This window comes from Podarcis raffonei, chromosome 5 (genome assembly GCF_027172205.1).
Source record: "Podarcis raffonei isolate rPodRaf1 chromosome 5, rPodRaf1.pri, whole genome shotgun sequence".
Taxonomy (NCBI): Eukaryota; Metazoa; Chordata; class Lepidosauria; order Squamata; family Lacertidae; genus Podarcis; species Podarcis raffonei.
Window position 1 is genome coordinate 87988520 of NC_070606.1, and position 19570 is coordinate 88008089.

Genomic DNA, 19570 nt, shown 5'->3' on the forward strand with positions numbered 1-19570 from the left:
AGAGTTTAACTGGACTTGACTCCCAGGCAGGGAGGAAATCATGACAGCAAAGTCTTGATAACACCCACAGTCTGAGTGACCTGCAAACAGTGATTGTTTTGGAGGAAGCCATCAATAAAAGGTCTCCCAAAGTGGGAAAGCAATAGACAAGATGCTGGTAAATATCACTGCTGAGAGTACAACCCATTCTTCCACCCCATGTATGTTGCTGCTATTTGCTTTGTCATCTTCGTGGATTTGTGTGTGTGTATGTCTGTGTGCGTGCGTGTGCTAAAGTCTTCATGGACATAACAAATCCTGGGTCCATAAATATTTCAGGGTTGGAACAAGGGGAGTTTTCATTCTTAAGAGCAAGTGGTGCTCCTCAATGTGTGTTATCCATACAGGACAACTTATGCTTCTGTTGGTGCAATGTTTTCGGCAGATTGTTCATAATCTTCACAGCAGATTGTCCACAGGAAGGGATGCTGGTGTTGCAGATGGTCGCTGCAAAAAAACTCCATCAATCTCTTTTCTGCATCCACCAACCCCCTGAGAATTCCAGCACTGCAATGTATGAAGCAACTTCTCCTGAATCTATCCCTAGCATCATCTGGCAGTGGTTCTCCATATCCTCAGGAAGATGCCCTGAAACCTGAGGACCTGTGTAAAGTATGTGCTTTGCTGCTCAGGTGTTGCATCTCCTCTACAAAGCAAGTTTCTAACCCTCATGATAGACTCATAGAATTGTAAAGTTGGAAGGGGCCACAAGGATTATCTAGTCAAACTCCCTGCAGTGCAGGAACATTTTGCCCATTGTGGGGCTCTAACTCAAGACCGTGAGATTAAGAGTGCCACCTTACAAGACTGTTGTAAGGAGTGCTAAGTGCTCTGAACAAACACTGAGCCGAATTTCCATGCCCATTTGTGTGGGTGGGTGGGGGACATTTGTTCCCTGCAAAAGGAGGGATTCTGTTTGTTTTGAGGTGGAATAAATTCTGCAAAATTGTAGGTTTAGGAGAGGGGATGTTTGGCTTCCCCCCTCCTTTCAGACTCTGCAAAACAGCTGCCTAAAGTGGGCATAAGGTACAATGAAGCCTCTTACCCCCCCCCCAGTTCCTGCTGTGGGTCTGGAAAACCCCCAGCTGGCTCCCAGTGGAGTACAGGGTCAGGTTTAAGGTGCTGGTTTTGACCTTTAAAGCCTAGAACCCACGTACCTATGGGACCGCCTCTTCTGGTACAACCCGCGGAGGATCTTAAGGTCCACAAATGACAACATTTTGGAGGTCCCAGGTCGCAAGGTGGTTAGACTGGTCTCAACTAGGGCCCGGGCCTTTTCAGTACTGGCCCTGACTTGGTGGAATGCTCTGTCACAAGAGACTAGGGCCCTGCGGGACTTGACATCTTTCCGCAGTCCTGCAAGACAGAGCTGTTCCGCCTCGCCTTTGGTTTGGACTCAGTCTGACCCTTATGTTGCCCTCCCCCTATGGTCTTGATCTATTGGCTACTTTTAAAATGAGGCTGCATTTTAAATTGCATTTTAACCTGTATTTTAAATTGCCCCCCCCCAATTATGTTTTTACTGTGATTTTATTGGTGTTAGCTGCCCTGAGCCTGGCTCTGGCTGGAGAGGGCGGGGTATAAATATCATCATCATCATCATCATCATCATCATCATCATCATCATTATTTAAAAGGCCAAACTCTCTTGCCCCCCCCCCCCCACAAGCACCTTTCCAGACTTTCTCCTGCGGCCTCGGCTTTCGGACTGGTGGTGGTTCCTTTCTGTTCTTAATGGTTACACTGTTTTCTTCATCATGAATGTTAACCTATCCTGAACTCTGGCAACAGGCCAGGAAAGCAGATAAATGCATCAAAAATTGGTGTTAAGGATGTCCAGCGTCTTGGAGCTCTCTCTCTCTCTCCTTCTGCATTAGCTCTCTCCTCCCCAGAGACCGGCTCATTTATTTAAGAATCCACAAAGGAGGGCCGACTGTAGAAGACTGAAAGACTAGGATCCCTCCCATTTAAGAGAATAGGACCGAGCACAGATTATTTTTGCTCTTGCGCTAGAGTATTTTGGCAAACGATACTAGATATTATTAAGGACATAATCAGATGTGATATAACGTTGACACCTAAGCCATCTCTCTTAGGCCATTTGAAAGGCATAATTAATGAGGGAGATTTAGAATTAGCCACGGCTGTATTGACTGCAGGGAGGCTAGTGATAACCGCCAACTGGAAATCTTCAGAACTGCTGGATAAATTATAGGTAAAGGTAAAGGGACCCCTGGCCATTAGGTCCAGTCGTGGCCGACTCTGGAGTTGTGGCGCTCATCTTGCTTTATTGGCCGAGGGAGCCGGCGTACAGCTTCTGGGTCATGTGTCCAGCATGAGAAAGCTGCTTCTGGCGAACCAGAGCAGCTCACGGAAACGCCGTTTACCTTCCCGTTGGAGCGGTACCTATTTATCTACTTGCACGTGCTTTTGAACTGCTAGGTTGGCAGGAGCAGGGACCGAGCAATGGGAGCTCACCCTGTCATGGGGATTCGAACCGCCGACCTTCTGATCGGCAAGTCCTAGGCTCTGTGGTTTAACCCACAGCGCCACCTGTGTCCCCATAGGTAAATTATAATGGCACACTAAAATCTTGGGCACAGCATTGCCACCTAAACTCACTTGCTATCAAGGGAGAAAGACAAGCTCCTTGTTGAGGCCAGTTGGGCCTCTGTAACACGGGGAACAACAAACAGTGTTCTTCCAGATGATTATGGATCATTGCTCCTACTTAGTACCGATGATACTCACCAGTTTGCTTCAGCCAACATCAGACTAGCGTGGAGCAACAATGGAAAGAACAGCGGAGATTTTTGCTGTCTTGTTTATTTGTGAGCATGCAATGCAATCATTTACAATACAGATGCAGATTTTTCTATCTTTCTCTCTGCCAGGAGTTACTAGGTCATATGGGGATGAGGGAAGAATGAAGAGAAGATAAAGGAGTGGTTGAAGGGCTGAGGAGATACCCTCCAACATTTCTCCGAAAAAAATGGGGGTGTCCATGTCAGGACCCTGGTAGAGACACATGCCCGATTGGCATGTTCCCTCCCTCCTGGTCAATTGTTTGGGAGCTTAAAAGCTTTCTCCAGCCCAAACATCATAGCGACCGATGCCAACAGACATTGGCACACTTAAAGATCCGCAGAGTATGCGCAGTTGCGTAACAGAACTCAGCAACTCAGCATTTTGGCTAATCTACTTTATTTACAAATAAACACACATGGAGCACTGCAACATGACTCCCTCTCTCTCCAGCATCAGACAGCAAAGAGAGAAAGAACAAAGGATAATAGTCCCACTTCATGGAACACAGTAACACAAACATCCTGTCTCCGTCACTTCCCACTCTGCGGAGTCAAAACATATACCGTCATGTGATAGACAAAAATCCCATGACTGCAATCATGGAGCAGGAATTCTAACAGTCCAGTGTTATTTTTCTCTGGAAAAAGAGGTGCTGGAACTAACCATGAACACTTCCCTCATTCTCTTAGAATGGCAATGGTGCCCACCTGAGAGATGATGGAGTTCCAGTGAGTTCTGGCTGGAAAAAAAAGCCCTTTGGCCATCCTATTCCATACCCTCCAGCATTTCTCTGATGGAAATAGGGACATTCTAAGGAAAAGTGGGACATTCCATGATCAAATCAGAAACCAGGATGATTTCCTTAAATCTGGGACTGTCCCTGGAAAATAGGGACACTTGGAGGGTCTGAGGAGATGGGGGGATGGCGGAGGATTTCACATTGACTCAGGTATTTATTTACCTGCATCTCAAAGAACATGTTTCCAGCATGCTAGAATATGAAGCAGCCTCTGTTTCTTTTGCCCTCAAGTCTTCTCTCTACACAGGCTAGATCTGGTCAGGCAGCCATGACCGATTCTCTCATAGCCCTCTATTTCCAGCACTTGTTTTATGCAAAACCTGTTGCAATCGATCTATGCTCTGTTTAGACCACTTCTCTGCATTTTCCTGGATTTCCTTGAATAATTTTATGTGCCTTTAATTAGGGAGTTTTTTAAGTGGCATGATACGTCACCCTCATGTCTATGCAAGTTGTATAAGATGACCCGAAGCTGCAGAAAGCGCTTTGCTATTTTGGAAACTGGGAAGATGTCAAGAAAGAGACTGAGAGATAAAGTGTTCCCCAAAGACACCGACGATTTATGCAGTGGCATTCCCCAAGGACTCAGGTGTACCCCAAAGGAGCGTACTGAGCTGCGTAGCAGAATTCCCTGGGGCAATAATGAAGTTTCCTGACAATGGCAGCTGATTCCCCCCACCCCGAGGTAAAAAAAAGCTCTCTTAGAACTGTCAAGCTCAGAACTATCAGTTTCCATCAGTCCCAGCAAGTTTGGCTATTGGACAGGGATGATGGGAACTGTAGTCCAAGAGAATTTGAAAGGCCACAGTTTCCTCATCCCTAGATGGCTGCTTACACTCTCCAGTGGGCCAGAGGCTGAAGTAGGTTTGTAAGCTCATCATCATCATCATCATCTGCTACCTGGACAGGTAAAAATGGCTGTCAATCAATGTCTGCAGGTTAATTGCAGAGAACCTCATGCCTTTTTGGAATGAAAGTATATACGGTTTGGCGGTAGCATATTTTAAATTCTATGTTGTGCTTTCAAGTAGATTACATCCATAACCACTTTAGCATGGTTTGCCCCAAAGAATCCCAGGAAATGTAGTTCACCCTCCAAGGTCGTAAAATGTTGGATTAGGTCAGTTTAATTGTATTGATTGTTTGATGATTATGTACCGTTATTGAAACTAATTGTAATGGTGGCTAACACGTTTTTCGAATTGTAACGTTTACTCTGTCTCATCTGATACACTGTAAAGTGTAGGTGAGTTCCCACGAGGCAAGACACAGCGATAACAGCAAGAACCTTTATTGAACTACATAACTGGGAAACAGGGGCAAAGCAACTGCTTATATACATTCCTGAAAACCTGGGCCACTCCCACTCCCAACGTGATTGGCTGTCTAAACTTCCAAGCTGTGAATCACGACTCAGAGTTCAAGGGCCAATGGCTGAGGCCAATGGAATGTTCTGTGACTGGACATCATGTATTGAGTCAGAACACAGGAGCTCAGAATCCTTAGTCCAGACTCAAGCTCAGGCAAACACAGACCACTGAATACATAACAATTTGTGTGACATTTTGGGCATAGTAGCAGAAATAGATGATGCTGGAAGATGATATCCCATTGGAATATCTGAATAGTGGCCCTTATCCATCCTCTGAGCTGGGATCCTGACTTGGCTTACTCCCAGTTCCTTAGAGAAACTCATTGTTGAGGGTCTTTTCTGCAACGGTACCTTGGCTTTGGAATAGTGTGTGAAAAATGCATTCTTACTGTTATTATATTGCTAGGCTGTTTTTTATTTTGTAAGGGTGAGGGAAAAGAAACAGCAAAGAGCACCCCCACCTTCCCATTCAGTAGCGCTCATCCCATTCAATGAATAAAACATTGCATGTACAGTAATAGTTGAGAACTTCTGGCTTATCTGCTGTTTTATGCCTCCTCTAATGTAGGTCACGTCACATATCAGCTTATTATTTGGGTTCTTAAATGTGTTTAATAACTTAAGACGGCGGCAGTATTTTTGTACCCGGCGTGGTTATTTTAAAACTGGCGTTGCGGAACGGCTAAAAATACACCTCTGTGTTCTGCTGAGCTCTAAGAGGCAAAGCCACGGAGGCTTAAGAGATTTATTTTAAAGTTCAGGAAGTGTTAGATGCTACAACAAACTGTAAGTGTATTATTTCGCAGGAAAGGGGATCCAGACTTAGCTGTCACTTCGACCTCGCAAGGGAGATATGTGCACAGAGGCAGCTTTCCCATGAGGAATTCTCTGTTGCATCAGGAGTTCTCTGTGCATCCTAAGCCACTGTCTCAGGCAGCCTGGGGATTGTTGTACGTGCCTGGAGAATTTAGGGGTTGGCCATCTGTGGTGTTTGCCTCCTAGGTGGGTCATAAGGAAAGGGTTAAATGAGTGTGAAGTGATTGGCCAGTGGGAACCCGAGGGGAGGAGTTAGAGTGAGAGTTGGCGTTGTGTGGAAGTCAGTTGAGAGTTGGGAGTTGGAGAAGGAAGAGGGAGGATAAGTCTGTGGGTTGGTTGAGTTGCGTTGTGAGAGAGTGAGAAGAAGACTGAAATTGCAGAGTTTTGAGAAACTGAAAGATAAAGTGCAAGATTGGCTTCATTATTACCAGATAATGGAGGTTTACAATTTAGACAAGAAAGTTGGTTTCCAGGTGGAAAAATCTAAATTGGAAACAGAATTGTTAGAATCCAAAACTAAGACTTTGTCAAAAATGTATAACTTGCTGTTGAAATGGAATACTCAGGATGAAATGGTTAAATCTGTAATGATTAAATGGGCACAAGACGTTGGACATAATATTATGTTTGCTGACTGGGAACAGTTGTGGACCACCGGGATTAAATTTACGGCATGTAATGCCTTAAGAGAGAATATTATGAAAATGATATATAGGTGGTACATGACCCCAGTCAAGCTTGCAAAAATCTATCATTTGCCCGATAATAAATGTTGGAAATGTAAGGAAAATGAAGGTACATTCTTTCACCTTTGGTGGACGTGTCCCAGGATTAAGGCTTTCTGGGAAACGATATATAACGAATTGAAAAAGGTATTTAAGTACACCTTCTTGAAGAAGCCAGAGGCCTTTCTCTTGGGCATGGCCGGCCAAGTGGTGCCAAAGAAAGACAGAACTTTTTTTATGTATGCTACAACAGCAGCAAGAATACTCATCGCAAAGTATTGGAAGACGCAGGATCTACCCACTCTGGAAGAATGGCAGATGAAACTGATCGACTGTATGGGATTGGCAGAAATGACGAGCAGAATCCGTGACCAGGGAGAAGAGTCGGCTGAAGAAGATTGGAAAAAATTTAAGGACTATTTACAGAAATACTGTAAAACTAAGGAAAGTTAAATGATGTTGGATTGAAACTGAGGGGTTTCTAGCTGTAATGATATAAAGGAACATAGATGGGGGGAAAAAAGGGTTTGAAAAATAAGGTAATGTTATAAGCTGTAATGCTTTAAGTGAAGGATTTGCTGAACAAATAACCTTAATTGGGATACAAGGAGGAGAAGTATGAGGAGGTCTGAGAAATTTGTTATTTAAAAGTATGATTTATGAACTTTATGTTTTTGTTAATGTTTTTTTTGGTTCTGTTTTTGTTTGTTTGTTTAAAAAAATTGGAAAATCTAATAAATATTCTTTTTTTTTAAAAAAAGAAGTGTTAGGTGGAGTCAGATAGATAGTTGGGATAATCAGTTTGAAGTTGTTAGGAATGTATAGGACAGTAAAGGTACTAAGATTTAAGAAACTAACAAGAGAAATTAACAAACCATAAACTTGTTCATGCTCCTAAAAATAAACTTGATTATTTCTTAATGTTAACAACTGTCTGGACTCTGTGTGTACCCGAGAGAAACGGGTTGGTGGCAGCGAAGAGGCAATCACAGTGGTGGCACAGGGATCAATAGACCGTCAAACGTCCGGGGACCCTGTGTGATCGCCACACCATCTTTTTAGGATAACGGGCACGGGTGAATGCCACAGGTATCACAACTTCTGGTCACTTCTTTCCTCACTCCCACCCAGGGATTGGGGTAAAAGTTGAATTCAGCACACAGGGGGGGGAGCGGGGGGGGGGGGGAGGAAGAGCATCACTCTTCCAACTTCTTCCTTCATGGCCATGGCGAGGGAGGTATCTCAGAGACTTCTGGGGCATCAGGAAACACAGCAGGAGTGTTGTTGTGCCTACAGGCACCAAGCTGGCAACCCTTGCTGCAGGAAGAGCAACACATTTTTACCATTTAGTGACCCCTCATGATCATTAGAAAAACACACAAGAGTGTAGACAAAGGTGTGTAAACAGTTTGGAAGAGGAGTGGCAAGTCAAATGTACTGTTTTGCTGGTCAAGTAAGAGCGGAAGGCCAACCACCTGGAATCTATATAAGCCGTGGCCATTCCAGAGGTGCCATACTGCCAGCCAAGAGCAGGGTGATGTTGTACTATTTTCACCAATATGCACAGCATTATTATTATTATTATTATTATTATCTACTAAATTTGTATACCGCCCTTCATCCGCAGATCTCAGGGAGGTTCACAACATAAAAATACAATACAAAAGCACAAAATACACAATAAACAACAATAAAAAACCCTACAAACAATAACTCCCACCAACAAATTTAAAAGGGGTCGAAGCGGAACTTTCCACCTGGTGCCTAAAGGTTTGTAATGAAGACGTCAGCCGCACCCCCCTAGGGAGGCCATTCCACAAACAGGGGGCCCCTGCAAAAAAGGTCCCGTTCTCGTGTTGCTACCCTCCGGACCTCTCGTGGAGGAGGCACACGAAGAAGGGCCTCAGAAGATGATTACAGGGTCTGGGTGGGTCCATATGGGGAGTCCTTGAGGTATTGCAGAAATTTATGCACACTTTACCGTAGTATATGCATTTTTGTACGCATTGCTTGGCCGGAGAACTGCGCTGTGAAATTTGGAGAGGTGGGGATTTTGAAGGATGGCCTTGTTTCTGGCTCGTGTATTGTTTCTGGAAGTCTGAATTAGGGCAGGTTCACCTTTTAAATGCTGTCTAAATCGAATTTCTCTCTCTTCCTTGCTCCAGGCCTGCAAAATCATCCTAGCCAGGGAAAGTCTAATGCGATGTAACCTGGCAATGCACTGTGGTAGGTGGCCCCCAGCAGTCCAGCTAAAACAGCGATGACCAAGAGGTTACCTCCGAAATTCAAACCTACTATTCAGTGGGGGGTTTATGAATGTCTGCTGAGCTTGACACACTGCATGGCACCTCCAAGGCACATCTAAATTAAGCGTGATCGGCATAGCTGCTTGTGTTCCCTCTTCCCCCTTTTCCTCTTCCTGTATAGGTGGGCAAGATGCTTGGCTGCTGAACAGTGGTATAATTTCGGTACCCAAGGAATAGGATTTAATAGGAGGATGTGCCCGTAAAGCAGGATTTTGCTCCTAGCGCTTGGAGACGCATGTCACCAAGCAGGTCTGCAGTCATGATCCTCATCAATTTCACACTGCTGCCAGTGCCTCTCAAATAGGGCTGCTACTTAAATGTTTTGCTCCTTCTTTCCCCAAGGACAAAAGGATTAGAAGCTCTTCTCAAACAGTGGCTTTTTTAAATAAGAGGAACTCAGAAAGAGACGGCTAGAAACAAGGGAGATGGACAAAACAAATGGCTTGGATTTGTCAGCACTGGCCCCATGTCAATGATGCCTTCAGAACGAAGCCACCGCCTTATACCATAGCTGTCAAGTGTCCCTTATTTGAAGGGACAGTCCCTTATTCCAGCGCCACGTCCCGCTGCTGTCCCTTATTGATGGATGTCCCTTAAATGTCCCTTAAATGATGTCCCTTAAATTTCAAAGGAAGCAGCTCCTCTCCCTCCCTCCCTGCCGGACAGGGAGGAGGGAGGCTCCAACTGTGTTGCTTGGCTGTGTTGCTCACCCAATAAGAAGAACGACTGGGGGGTGGAGCTTACATGCCTTGTGTGTGGCTAGTTAATGCAAGCTGAGGGGCTTTTTGAATGCTGGACGCCATTTTGTTGCACGTGCTGCTGCAAACTTTGCAGTGCAAAGCCAGGCCGGGGAGCCATCTTAAGTTGAGGCTGCATAGGCCTTGTGGTGCATGTGATTCAGATTCTATTCAGTTGAACCTCTGCTTACAAAGTTGGTTGGACTGTGTTCTCGAAGCTACCAGCATGAGTTTGACCAGACTGCAGGAGGACAGGAAGACTGGAGTGCCTGAAACAGGTGAGGCTGCAGGTCCCTTATTTTGGCTGCTGGTCCCTTATTTTCAAGGTTGCTGGCCCCTTATTTTCAAATCTGTAAGTTGACAGCTATGCCTTATACTTTGGTGTGCGGTAGGGCCTTAAAGTGACTGAGTGGATGGGAGAAAGACTCCCCAGAAGGTAGCCTGCTTTGAGACCCATGATCAGAGTTGGCGAGCAAAATTGGCAAAATTCCACAGGGTGGGCTCTCTCCTACGCCAGTAGTACAGTGGTACCTTGGGTTAAATACTTAATTCGTTTTGGAGGTCCGTACTTAACCTGAAACTGTTCTTAACCTGAAGCACCACTTTAGCTAATGGGGCCTCCTGCTGCTGCCGCGCCGCCGGAGCCCGATTTCTGTTCTCATCCCGAAGCAAAGTTCTTAACCTGAAGCACTATTTCTTGGTTAGCGGAGTCTGTAACCTGAAGCGTATGTAACCTGAAGCGTATGTAACCCAAGGTACCACTGTACTGCAGGCTCGCTCAGTGGCGGCAACAACAGCAGTGGAAAGCACAAATGACCCACAATGCTTTAATGTTTTCATGTGGCATTGTGGGTACTTAAAATGGCGGCTCATAGACCTATCAACTTGGTATATATCAGTTAAAGGGGAGAGGCAGAGGATGCAGTACCAGCAGACCCTGCCGGGGTCTCAAAGCCCTAACTGCTGCCCTAAGGTGTCTCTGCTGATGCCAACCAAACCTGCCAAATAAATAGTGAATTTCTTATGGTCCTTCTTTCTGCTCTTATCCTAAGTCATTTACCTCCAATTGCTTTGAACAAATGGTGTCCTACCTCAGACCTCCATCCCTTTCATTATCTAGCTAGCACAAGCCCCATGCCCACTCTTTAAAAAGTATCCAGAGCCTTGTATACTATCTTTTAACACAACAAATGCCCTCCTGGATCAGATGAGTGGTCCTTCTGTGTTAATTTTAATTTTATTGGAATTTTATTTACAACATAACACAAACACCCCCCAATACACAAACCCACCCTCATTAAATGTGAACATAACATACAGTGAGCATAACATACAACAATACAAACAACCAAATAAAAGACTTCCTTTATCCTGTATCTGGCCTCTTTATTTACTTCTTATAAACTGTTTCCTTTATGGATAATTGTTAAGATTTTTCTAATTATAACTTAAATATCCACAAAGTCTACAGATGAGTAGTCCTTCTGGTTCAGCACCCAGTTTTCCACAAGTTCGGCATGAAGGAAATAATGCTCCCATTTTTGTTCTCTAGCAACTGGTAATTCAGAGCCACAAAACCGCCAAACCTGAAGGTTGCCCAGTAGCTCCCAAACAGCCTGACCTATTATGAATTTATCTAATTCCTTAAATCCATTCCTCCCTTGTCTTATGGCGGCAAATTCTGTTGGCATTATGCTTTGCAGTTCTCATGATTTCTAATGGCTTGGCGTGGATATTATGGTGTCAGCATAAGGGCTAAACTACCCTGGACCAACGCAAGAGCATTGCCACGTCCACCTGTGAGGGCACCCTACCTGTATAGTTGTCAACTTTCCCCTTTTTTAAAGGGAAATTTCCTTATTCCGAATAGGATTCCTCGCAAGAAAAGGGAAATGTTGACAGCTATACCCTACCTGTACCGCTAACCTGGAAGCAACTGAGTACTTGTTGGCTTACTCCATATGTTCCCATCAAACACCATGCTTTTTTGATTAGAATACTTTAGCAAGCTGCCCCTAAGCTGCTAAGCCCTAAATGGCCTTGGCCCAGTATACCTGAAGGAGCATCTCCACCCCCATCATCCGCACTGAGGTCCAGTGCCAAGGGCCTTCTGGTGGTTCCCTCACTGTGAGAAGTGAGGTTACAGGGAATCAGGCAGAGGACCTTCTCGGTGGTGGCACCTGCCCTGTGGAACGCCCTCCCATCAGATGTCAAGGAAATAAACAACTACCTGACTTTTAGAAGACACCTGAAGGGAGCCCTGTTTAGGGAAGTTTTGAATGTTTGATATTTCATTGCTTTTTTATTATTAATATTCTGTTGGGAGCCACCCAGAGTGGCTGGGGAAACCCAGCCAGATGGGCGGGGTATAAATAATAAAGTAGTAGTATTATTATTACTAGTCTGCCTGTTTTCCCAAGCAAAAATTCATTTCCTTCAGGAAAGGGGATAAGAGGCAGCAGATTGTCATTTGCAGGCAGGTATGAAAATCAGCTGCGTTGCTTTTACGGCCTAGAAGTGAGGCTTGCACTGGCTTCTACCCTTCTCCCTTCCTCAAGGAAACACCATACTATATTTCGACTTGGGGAACCAGGAAGGGAACCAGGCAGCATAGGGCACAGTAAAGGCAGGAGGGGACCTCCAGTTTTTTCAATCCCAGATCAAAGGGGTCGCACCCTAACCCTAAAATGTAGCCATTAGAACTGCTTACCAGCAGAGTCCAAATTAATATGGGGTGTGGAGGAGAACCGAGATCAGGGAGAGTCAACATGGGGCCATGCAGATATTGTTGGATTACAACTATTGTCCATGGCCAGTGGGCCTACTGACCATGGCTAGTGGGAGTTGGTCTCCAGCAACATCTGGAGGGCACAACATCTGGAAGATGCTCATCTGCACTACAGTGGTACCTCGGGTTACAGACGCTTCAGGTTACAGACTCCGCTAACTCAGAAATAGTACCTTAGGTTAGGAATTTTGCTTCAGGATAAGAACAGAAATCGCATGGCAGTGGCGCAGCAGCAGCAGGAGGCCCCATCAACTAAAGTGGTACCTCAGGTTGAGAACAGTTTCAGGTTAAGAACGGACCTCCAGAACGAATTAAGTTCTTAACCTGAGGTACCACTGTAGATCAACAGCTTCCTTTCTTGCTGGCTTATACCTCTTTATATGGGGAAAGATACCTCTCAACCGAAGGACCTTTTTGAGTCTTACAAAATATTTTGTAATAAGATGTGCAGGGCAAAGGCAGATTCTAGACAATTTCGACAAGAAAAACAAAGCAGAGTTAGAAAAACAAACAAACTCGTAATTAATCAGCCCAGGCAGCATACTAAGCAATGTGATGGATTCTCTATCACAGAAATCTTTAAAAGAGAGGTTGTGTTTTGTGTGGTGGTTGGGGAGGAGTGGGGAGAGAGAGAGAGAGAAAGAAAGAAAGAGAAGGAGAGAGATGGGGGATATGCCATAATGCAACCAGGATATTAGGCTTTTTGAAGGAATTGCTTGTGAAATGATATGCCCTGCACATTATGTAGGAGGTCAGAGCAGATAATCATTCCTCCTGGCTGTAAAGTATTTCAATCCATGAGAATTTATTATCTGCCCAAGGCAAAATGACACTATCGCACCCAGAACAACAAACTAAAAGGAGGGGAGCCCAGGAGGAGAGGGGAGAGAGGATGGCCTGAGGGTTTTAAAATGGATTTTTAAAGGATAAAGAAGACCTTTTTCTTAAAGGCTACCTTAACCATTGTGGGTAGCCCATGTTTTGGACTCCAAGTCCCACCCACCACTGGGAGTGTTACCTGTGGGTGATGGGAGGTGAAGTCTGCAACACCTGAAGAGGACCATGTCGACTTCTTCTGAACTGCTAAATGTAAGCAACTTCCCTTTCTGCCTCTGCTGTGGTTAGAGTTGACCTGGATGCTGTCAGTATGGGAGGCGTTTTTATGCATTCTGCAGGGCAAAATGGATTTGACAGGGCCCATCTTCCAGTGCAGAAGGAGATAAGGTCTTCAACTGTCTACCTTTCAAGGTAGCAAACTCCCTAGTTCAACAATGAGATGTGTGAAGAAGTACTACCTTTTATCTGTCCTGAATCTCCCAACATTTAGCTTCATTGGATGAACCCCAGGTTCTGGTATTACAAGAGAGAAAGAAAAACATCTCCCTCTATCAACAATCCTCCCTTATGTACCATTTTCCTGACAAGACAGAAGTACTGTTTTTGGTGGGCAGGTGTGGAGGACTCCCTGGTCCTGAATGGGGCAACTGTGCCCCTGAAGGACCAGGTGCGCAGCCTGGAGTCATTTTGGACTCACAGCTGTCCATGGAGGCAAAGGGCAATTCTGTGTTCAGGGCAGCTGTTTACCAGCTCCATCTGGTACGCAGGCTGAGACCCTACCTGCCCGCAGACTATCTCACCAGAGTGGTGCATGCTCTAGTTATCTCTTGCTTGGACTACTGCAATGTGCTCTATGTGGGGCTACCTTTGAAGGTGACCCAGAAACTACAACTAATCCAGAATGCGGCAGCTGGACCGGTGAGTGGGAGCAGCCGCCGAGACCACATAACACTGGTCTTGAAAGATCTACATTGGCTCCTAGTAGGTTTCCAAGCACAATTCAAAGTGTTGGTGCTGACTTTTAAAGCCCTAAACGGCCTTGGTCCAGTATACCTGAAGGAGTGTCTCCACCCCCATCGTTCTGCCCGGACACTGAGGTCCAGCACCGAGGGCCTTCTGGTGGTTCCCTCACTGCGAGAAGCCAAGTTACAGGGAACCAGGCAGAGGGCCTTCTCAGTAATGACACCCGCCCTGTGGAACACCCTCCCATCAGATGTCAAAGAGAACAACAACTACCAGACTTTTAGAAGACATCTGAAGGCAGCCCTGTTTAGGGAAGCTTTTAATGTTTAACAGACTATTGTATTTTAATATTTTGTTGGAAGCCACCCAGAGTGGCTGGGGAAGCCCAGCCAGATGGGCGGGGTACAAATAATAAAAAATATTATTATTATTATTATTATTATTATTATTATTATTATTATCTACAAAGGGAGCGAGAAGAAGCCACATATGCTTCTTTGAGATCTTGGGAGGAATGGTGCGATGTATACAGAAACATGTTGCAAAGTCTATAATCTTCTCAGATATTAATAGCTGGCTACCTGTGGAACATGAGGTTTTCAAGGAGAAATAAGGTTTTAGCTGGGGTGTGCATGCACTCCTGTAAACATTTCCTCCAGAGACACTTGTTTAGAATCATAGAACTGTAGAGTTGGAATGGACGATGAGGGTCATCTAGTCAGCCGTCTGCAATGCAGGAATCTATTGTCCAATCTTTTGGTTGATGCTTAGTGGGTGAGCAAGGGTCCCCTCCCCCAATGTACGTCAATGTTGACACTGTTTTATTTCTCTCTTTTTCTGTTCCCCTGTGTGGATAGAGTCATTATATATGGGACTGGATTAATTATATCTAACTGGGGACAGGAGAACAATGAAGTTCTTGTCTAGCGTCTTGACTAGCGTGTTCTCTAAGCCGTCTATGACATGACACAAATACCTAGCAAAGCAAAGGAAGTTTCATTGTTTCCAGCACCAGAAACCTCCAGCTTTCATAATACAGAAGCATATTCTGAGAAGGAAGAAAGACTTGGTGTTCTCACCTAGCCCCAAAGAGGAAGGAATAGATCAAGTGTGTTAACTTCGCTTTTTCCATCCAGCAAGACTGACCGGTGAATACGTTTTTCCCCATCTCCCTCTTTCCCTGCTTGTGTGTCATAACACAAAGCTTGTGAGTCATTTGGGCCTTCTACTCTGCAGTAGGGAGGGATGGCTGAACTTGCCTATTCGTGGTCCATGTCACCTTTGCATGTCCCCCCATCCAAGTGCCATTCATTTCCCTTTCTGCATTAGTCTGCCATTCAAAGGATGTGTTTAAATACCCATTTTCCTTTAAATTTAAACTGCTAAGGGCTGATAAATCTGTTGGGTACCTTGTCTCCTGAGATGGAAAAGGATCAGTGCATTGGTCTCAGAGGTGTGGATCAGGACATTTAGTTCAGGAATTTGCAAATACTGACTTCCGCAAGCATCCCTACTCTCCACCCTGCCTCTATCCCACCCTGCAGGTGAAAGTGAATGGTTCCTCTGGTGGCAGAACTCTGTCTAAGGCTAACTCTCCCTGTTTGCAAAGCACATGAAAGGACATCAAAATACTGTGCACATTTTTGCCCCAGACCCAACCCCTCCTTATGGAAGTTCTGTGTACCAAAGCAGAGATTTTATATCTATCTATCTATCTATCTATCTATCTATCTATCTATCTATCTATCATCTATCTATCTATCTATCTATCATCTATCTATCTATCTATCATCTATCTATCTATCTATCTATCTATCTATCTATCATCTATCTATCTATCATCTATCTTCTTTGGAGGTCTTTAAGCAGAGGCTTGACAACCATATGTCAGGAGTGCTCTGATGGTGTTTCCTGCTTGGCAGGGGGTTGGACTCGATGGCCCTTGTGGTCTCTTCCAACTCTATGATTCTATCTGGGACGCGGGTTGCACTGTGGGTTAAACCACAGAGCCTTGGACTTGCCAATCTAGCAGTTCGAAAGCATGTCAAAGTGCAAGTAGATAAATAGGTACTGCTCCAGCGGGAAGGTAAACGGCATTTCCGTGCGCTGCTCTGGTTTGCCAGAAGCGGCTTAGTCATGGTGGCCACATGACCCGGAAGCTGTACGCCGGCTCCCTCGGCCAATAAAGCGAGATGAGCGCTGCAACCCCAGAGTCTGTCATGACTGGACCTAATGCTCAGGGGTCCCTATACCTTTTATCTCTATCATCTATCTATCTATCTATCATCTATCTATCTATCTATCATCTATCTATCTCTATCTATCTATCTATCTATCTATCTATCTATCTATCTATCTATCATCTATCTATCTATCTATCATCTATCTATCATCTACCTATCTATCTATCTATCATCTATCTATCTATCTATCTATCTATCTATCTATCTATCATCTATCTATCTATCATCTATCTATCTATCTATCTATCTATCTATCTATCTATCTATCTATCATCTATCTATCTATATCTATCTATATCTAATCTATCTATTTATCTATCTATCTATCTCTGTTGGAATGATACAGTATCAAAGATGAAATTTTATGGCTGTCTGTAAAATTGAAGTATGAGCCAAGGGTTAACAACCTTGAATTTTTAGCCTTAAAATTAGTCTCAGGGAGAGAGAGGGGGGGAGGAAAAAAGCCACTTCATTATAAATACGTTACTGCTATATAATGGCCTCCTGATTGATAAGCCCCGCAGCTACCTTAGCCGGCAGTCTTTTAAGCACCAATCCTTCATTTGGGTCCTAACAGCAAGGTGGGCTCCTCCTCCCTCACTGGGCCATCAATTTTTACCTGCCAATACAGTTTGATGAGCTTGCTGGTATGCTGCTCACTTCCTCCTGACAGCCAGTACATGTAGTCAGCAACCATGGCACTCCTAACGACGAAAACAGAATAAGCAAGTGAAGTAATTCAGGGGGAGGAAGGAGACTGATGAGAATACAGAAATGCAATCCTTGTGACCTAAAAGACCTGCACAAGCTACGAAACCTTTGCAGCCCTGCACCAGCAAGCAGTGGCCCTGTGCAAATTCTGGCCTGCCCAGGTTTACTTGCTCTCATAGCTGTCATCCCAGAGGCAAAAGGGGAACATGGAAGGAGCAGAAGCTTCAGTAATGGGACTCACTCAGCCAAGTATCAGACCCTCCAAGTATCCCTGTTTTCCAGGGACAGTTCCGGATTCATAGAAGCTGTCCAGGTTTCTGATTTGATCCTGGAACTTCCCGCTTTTCATTAGGACGTTCCTAATTTCATTGGAGAAATGTTGGAGGGTAAGGAGTTATGCGAACCCGAAGCCAAGGAGATAAGTAACTATACAACCTTTAGAAGACATCTGAAGGCAGCCCTGTATAGAGAAGTGTTTGTTTGTTTTTAAAAAAGTTTATGTTATGTTTATATATATGTTGAAAGCCGCCCAAAGTGTCTGGGGAAACCCAGTCAGATGGATGGGGTATAAATAAAATCATCATCATCATGGAATTGTTGTTGTTGTTTAGTTGTTTAGTTGTGTCCAACTCTTTGTGACCCCATGGACCAGAGCACGCCAGGCACTCCTGTCTTCCACTGCCTCCCGCAGTTTGGTCAAACTCATGCTGGTAGCTTCGAGAACACTGTCCCACCATCTCGTCCTCTGCCGTCCCCTTCTCCTTGTGCCCTCCATCTTTCCCAACATCAGGGTCTTTTCCAGGGAGTCTTCTCTTCTCATGAGGTGGCCAAAGTATTGGAGCCTCAGCTTCACGATCTGTCCTTCTAGTGAGCACTCAGGGCTGATTTCCCTAAGAATGGAGAGGTTTGATCTTCTTGCAGTCCATGGGACTCTCAAGAGTCTCCTCCAACACCACAATTCAAAAGCATCAATTCTTCGGAATAGCACGTCCTTATTTTCCTTGGCGAAATGTTGGATGGTTTGGTGTTTCCTTCCACTTGCCCTACCCTGAGCAAAAGTAGGCTGCTGCTCAGGATCTGGGGCAGGATCCCACCGTTCCATACCCCCCTGTCAAAGGAACACTCTTGCAAACGAAGGCAAGCAAGGACTAAGGCACATTACAAATGCAGCTATTTATATTAGCATACATTTATAATTATCAGCCATTGGCAAAAGGATATAGCATGCATTTGGAAACTCCGGGGAGCTGTTTTATTAGGTAACAAAAGTGCGAGGAGGAAACGGCCTTAACATTCCCCCCCCCCCCCGCAGTTGATGGGTTTTTCCATTTTTATTGTGAGCAAATATTTAACGGTCACTCAAAAATGTTTTATTCGGGCTCGCTTTAAAGTATTTATGGACTCCCACACATTATATATAGTCAAAATTTCTTCCAGGACAGCAGCTGAATGTGTGATATAGCGCGCTGCTGGTATCGGAGGATATCTCAGTTTGTGGCAAAGTCAAACATAGTTCATCTTTGATTAAATTATGCTTGCCGCGGTGGAGTTTGGGGGTGTGGGGAGTGAGGAAGAGGTGGCAAATCTTGCAACTAATTGAATATGCTTTAGTGCCCTGAGTGTTTGTAACAACTACCACATTTCTCTTATTAGACTGAGAGGATATTAAAAACTATTGTGCAATGGATATTAATGCAGGTTTTAACAGACTTCAGAAAATCACTTTGCTTTTTTATGGCTGCTCCTCCAATACCCCCCCCCTCTCCTTCCCCTCTGGAGATTCCAAATCCAATTAAATGCAACCAGATGTAATTCCAAATTGTCACTTTAGTCAATTAAACATATAATAATCTTGTGTGCCTAATTACTAGCACAAAAAGTTTATTTGTTGATGCTTTCCTATCTGCTTGTCGCTGCCCGTCTCCCTCCCTCCCAGCCCCCCATCACTGCCGATATATTTATTGCTCCTTGACATTACTGTAAATTGAATTTGGAATTCTCTCCCGAGTTACATGTGTTATAAAACCCTAATCCCAGGCTAGTAGTAATACCATTTTAGAACATGTTTTCGCAAGCTGCATTATGTTCTTAATGAGATATGGCCGAGAGAAAATAAAGGAAGCAGAGGATTTAAATCACAAGCAGTTCAGAGTTGTCTGGGTGTCGTGGGGAAGGCAGGGGGGAAGACGACTGCCGCGATGCTCTGTGGGAGGCCCAGCAAAAGATAAATTTATCCTTGCACAGAGGTGAGCAACTCTTGACTTCAGTGCATTGGTGGGAGGGGGCACTTGCTTTGAATCTAATGCGAAAGAAGTTCCCCATCCCTTGTGTGACCCACTGGCAAAAATCTGGGGAACTTTGATGAAAACAATGAGGATGTCAGGGGCTGGACTGAGGAGGAATGGTGGCAGCCCCTCCTTCTTCTG

General features: G+C 44.7%; 1 protein-coding gene across 1 annotated transcript in view; it reads right to left on the reverse strand.

The window, feature by feature from the left end:
* Positions 1-19570, reverse strand: part of SPATA16 (spermatogenesis associated 16) — a 174016-nt gene that overhangs the window by 55242 nt on the left and 99204 nt on the right. The window contains exon 5 of the mRNA XM_053390577.1: positions 17053-17137. Within this exon, the coding sequence (XP_053246552.1) occupies positions 17053-17137 (85 nt within the window). The remainder of the gene's footprint in view (positions 1-17052; positions 17138-19570) is intronic.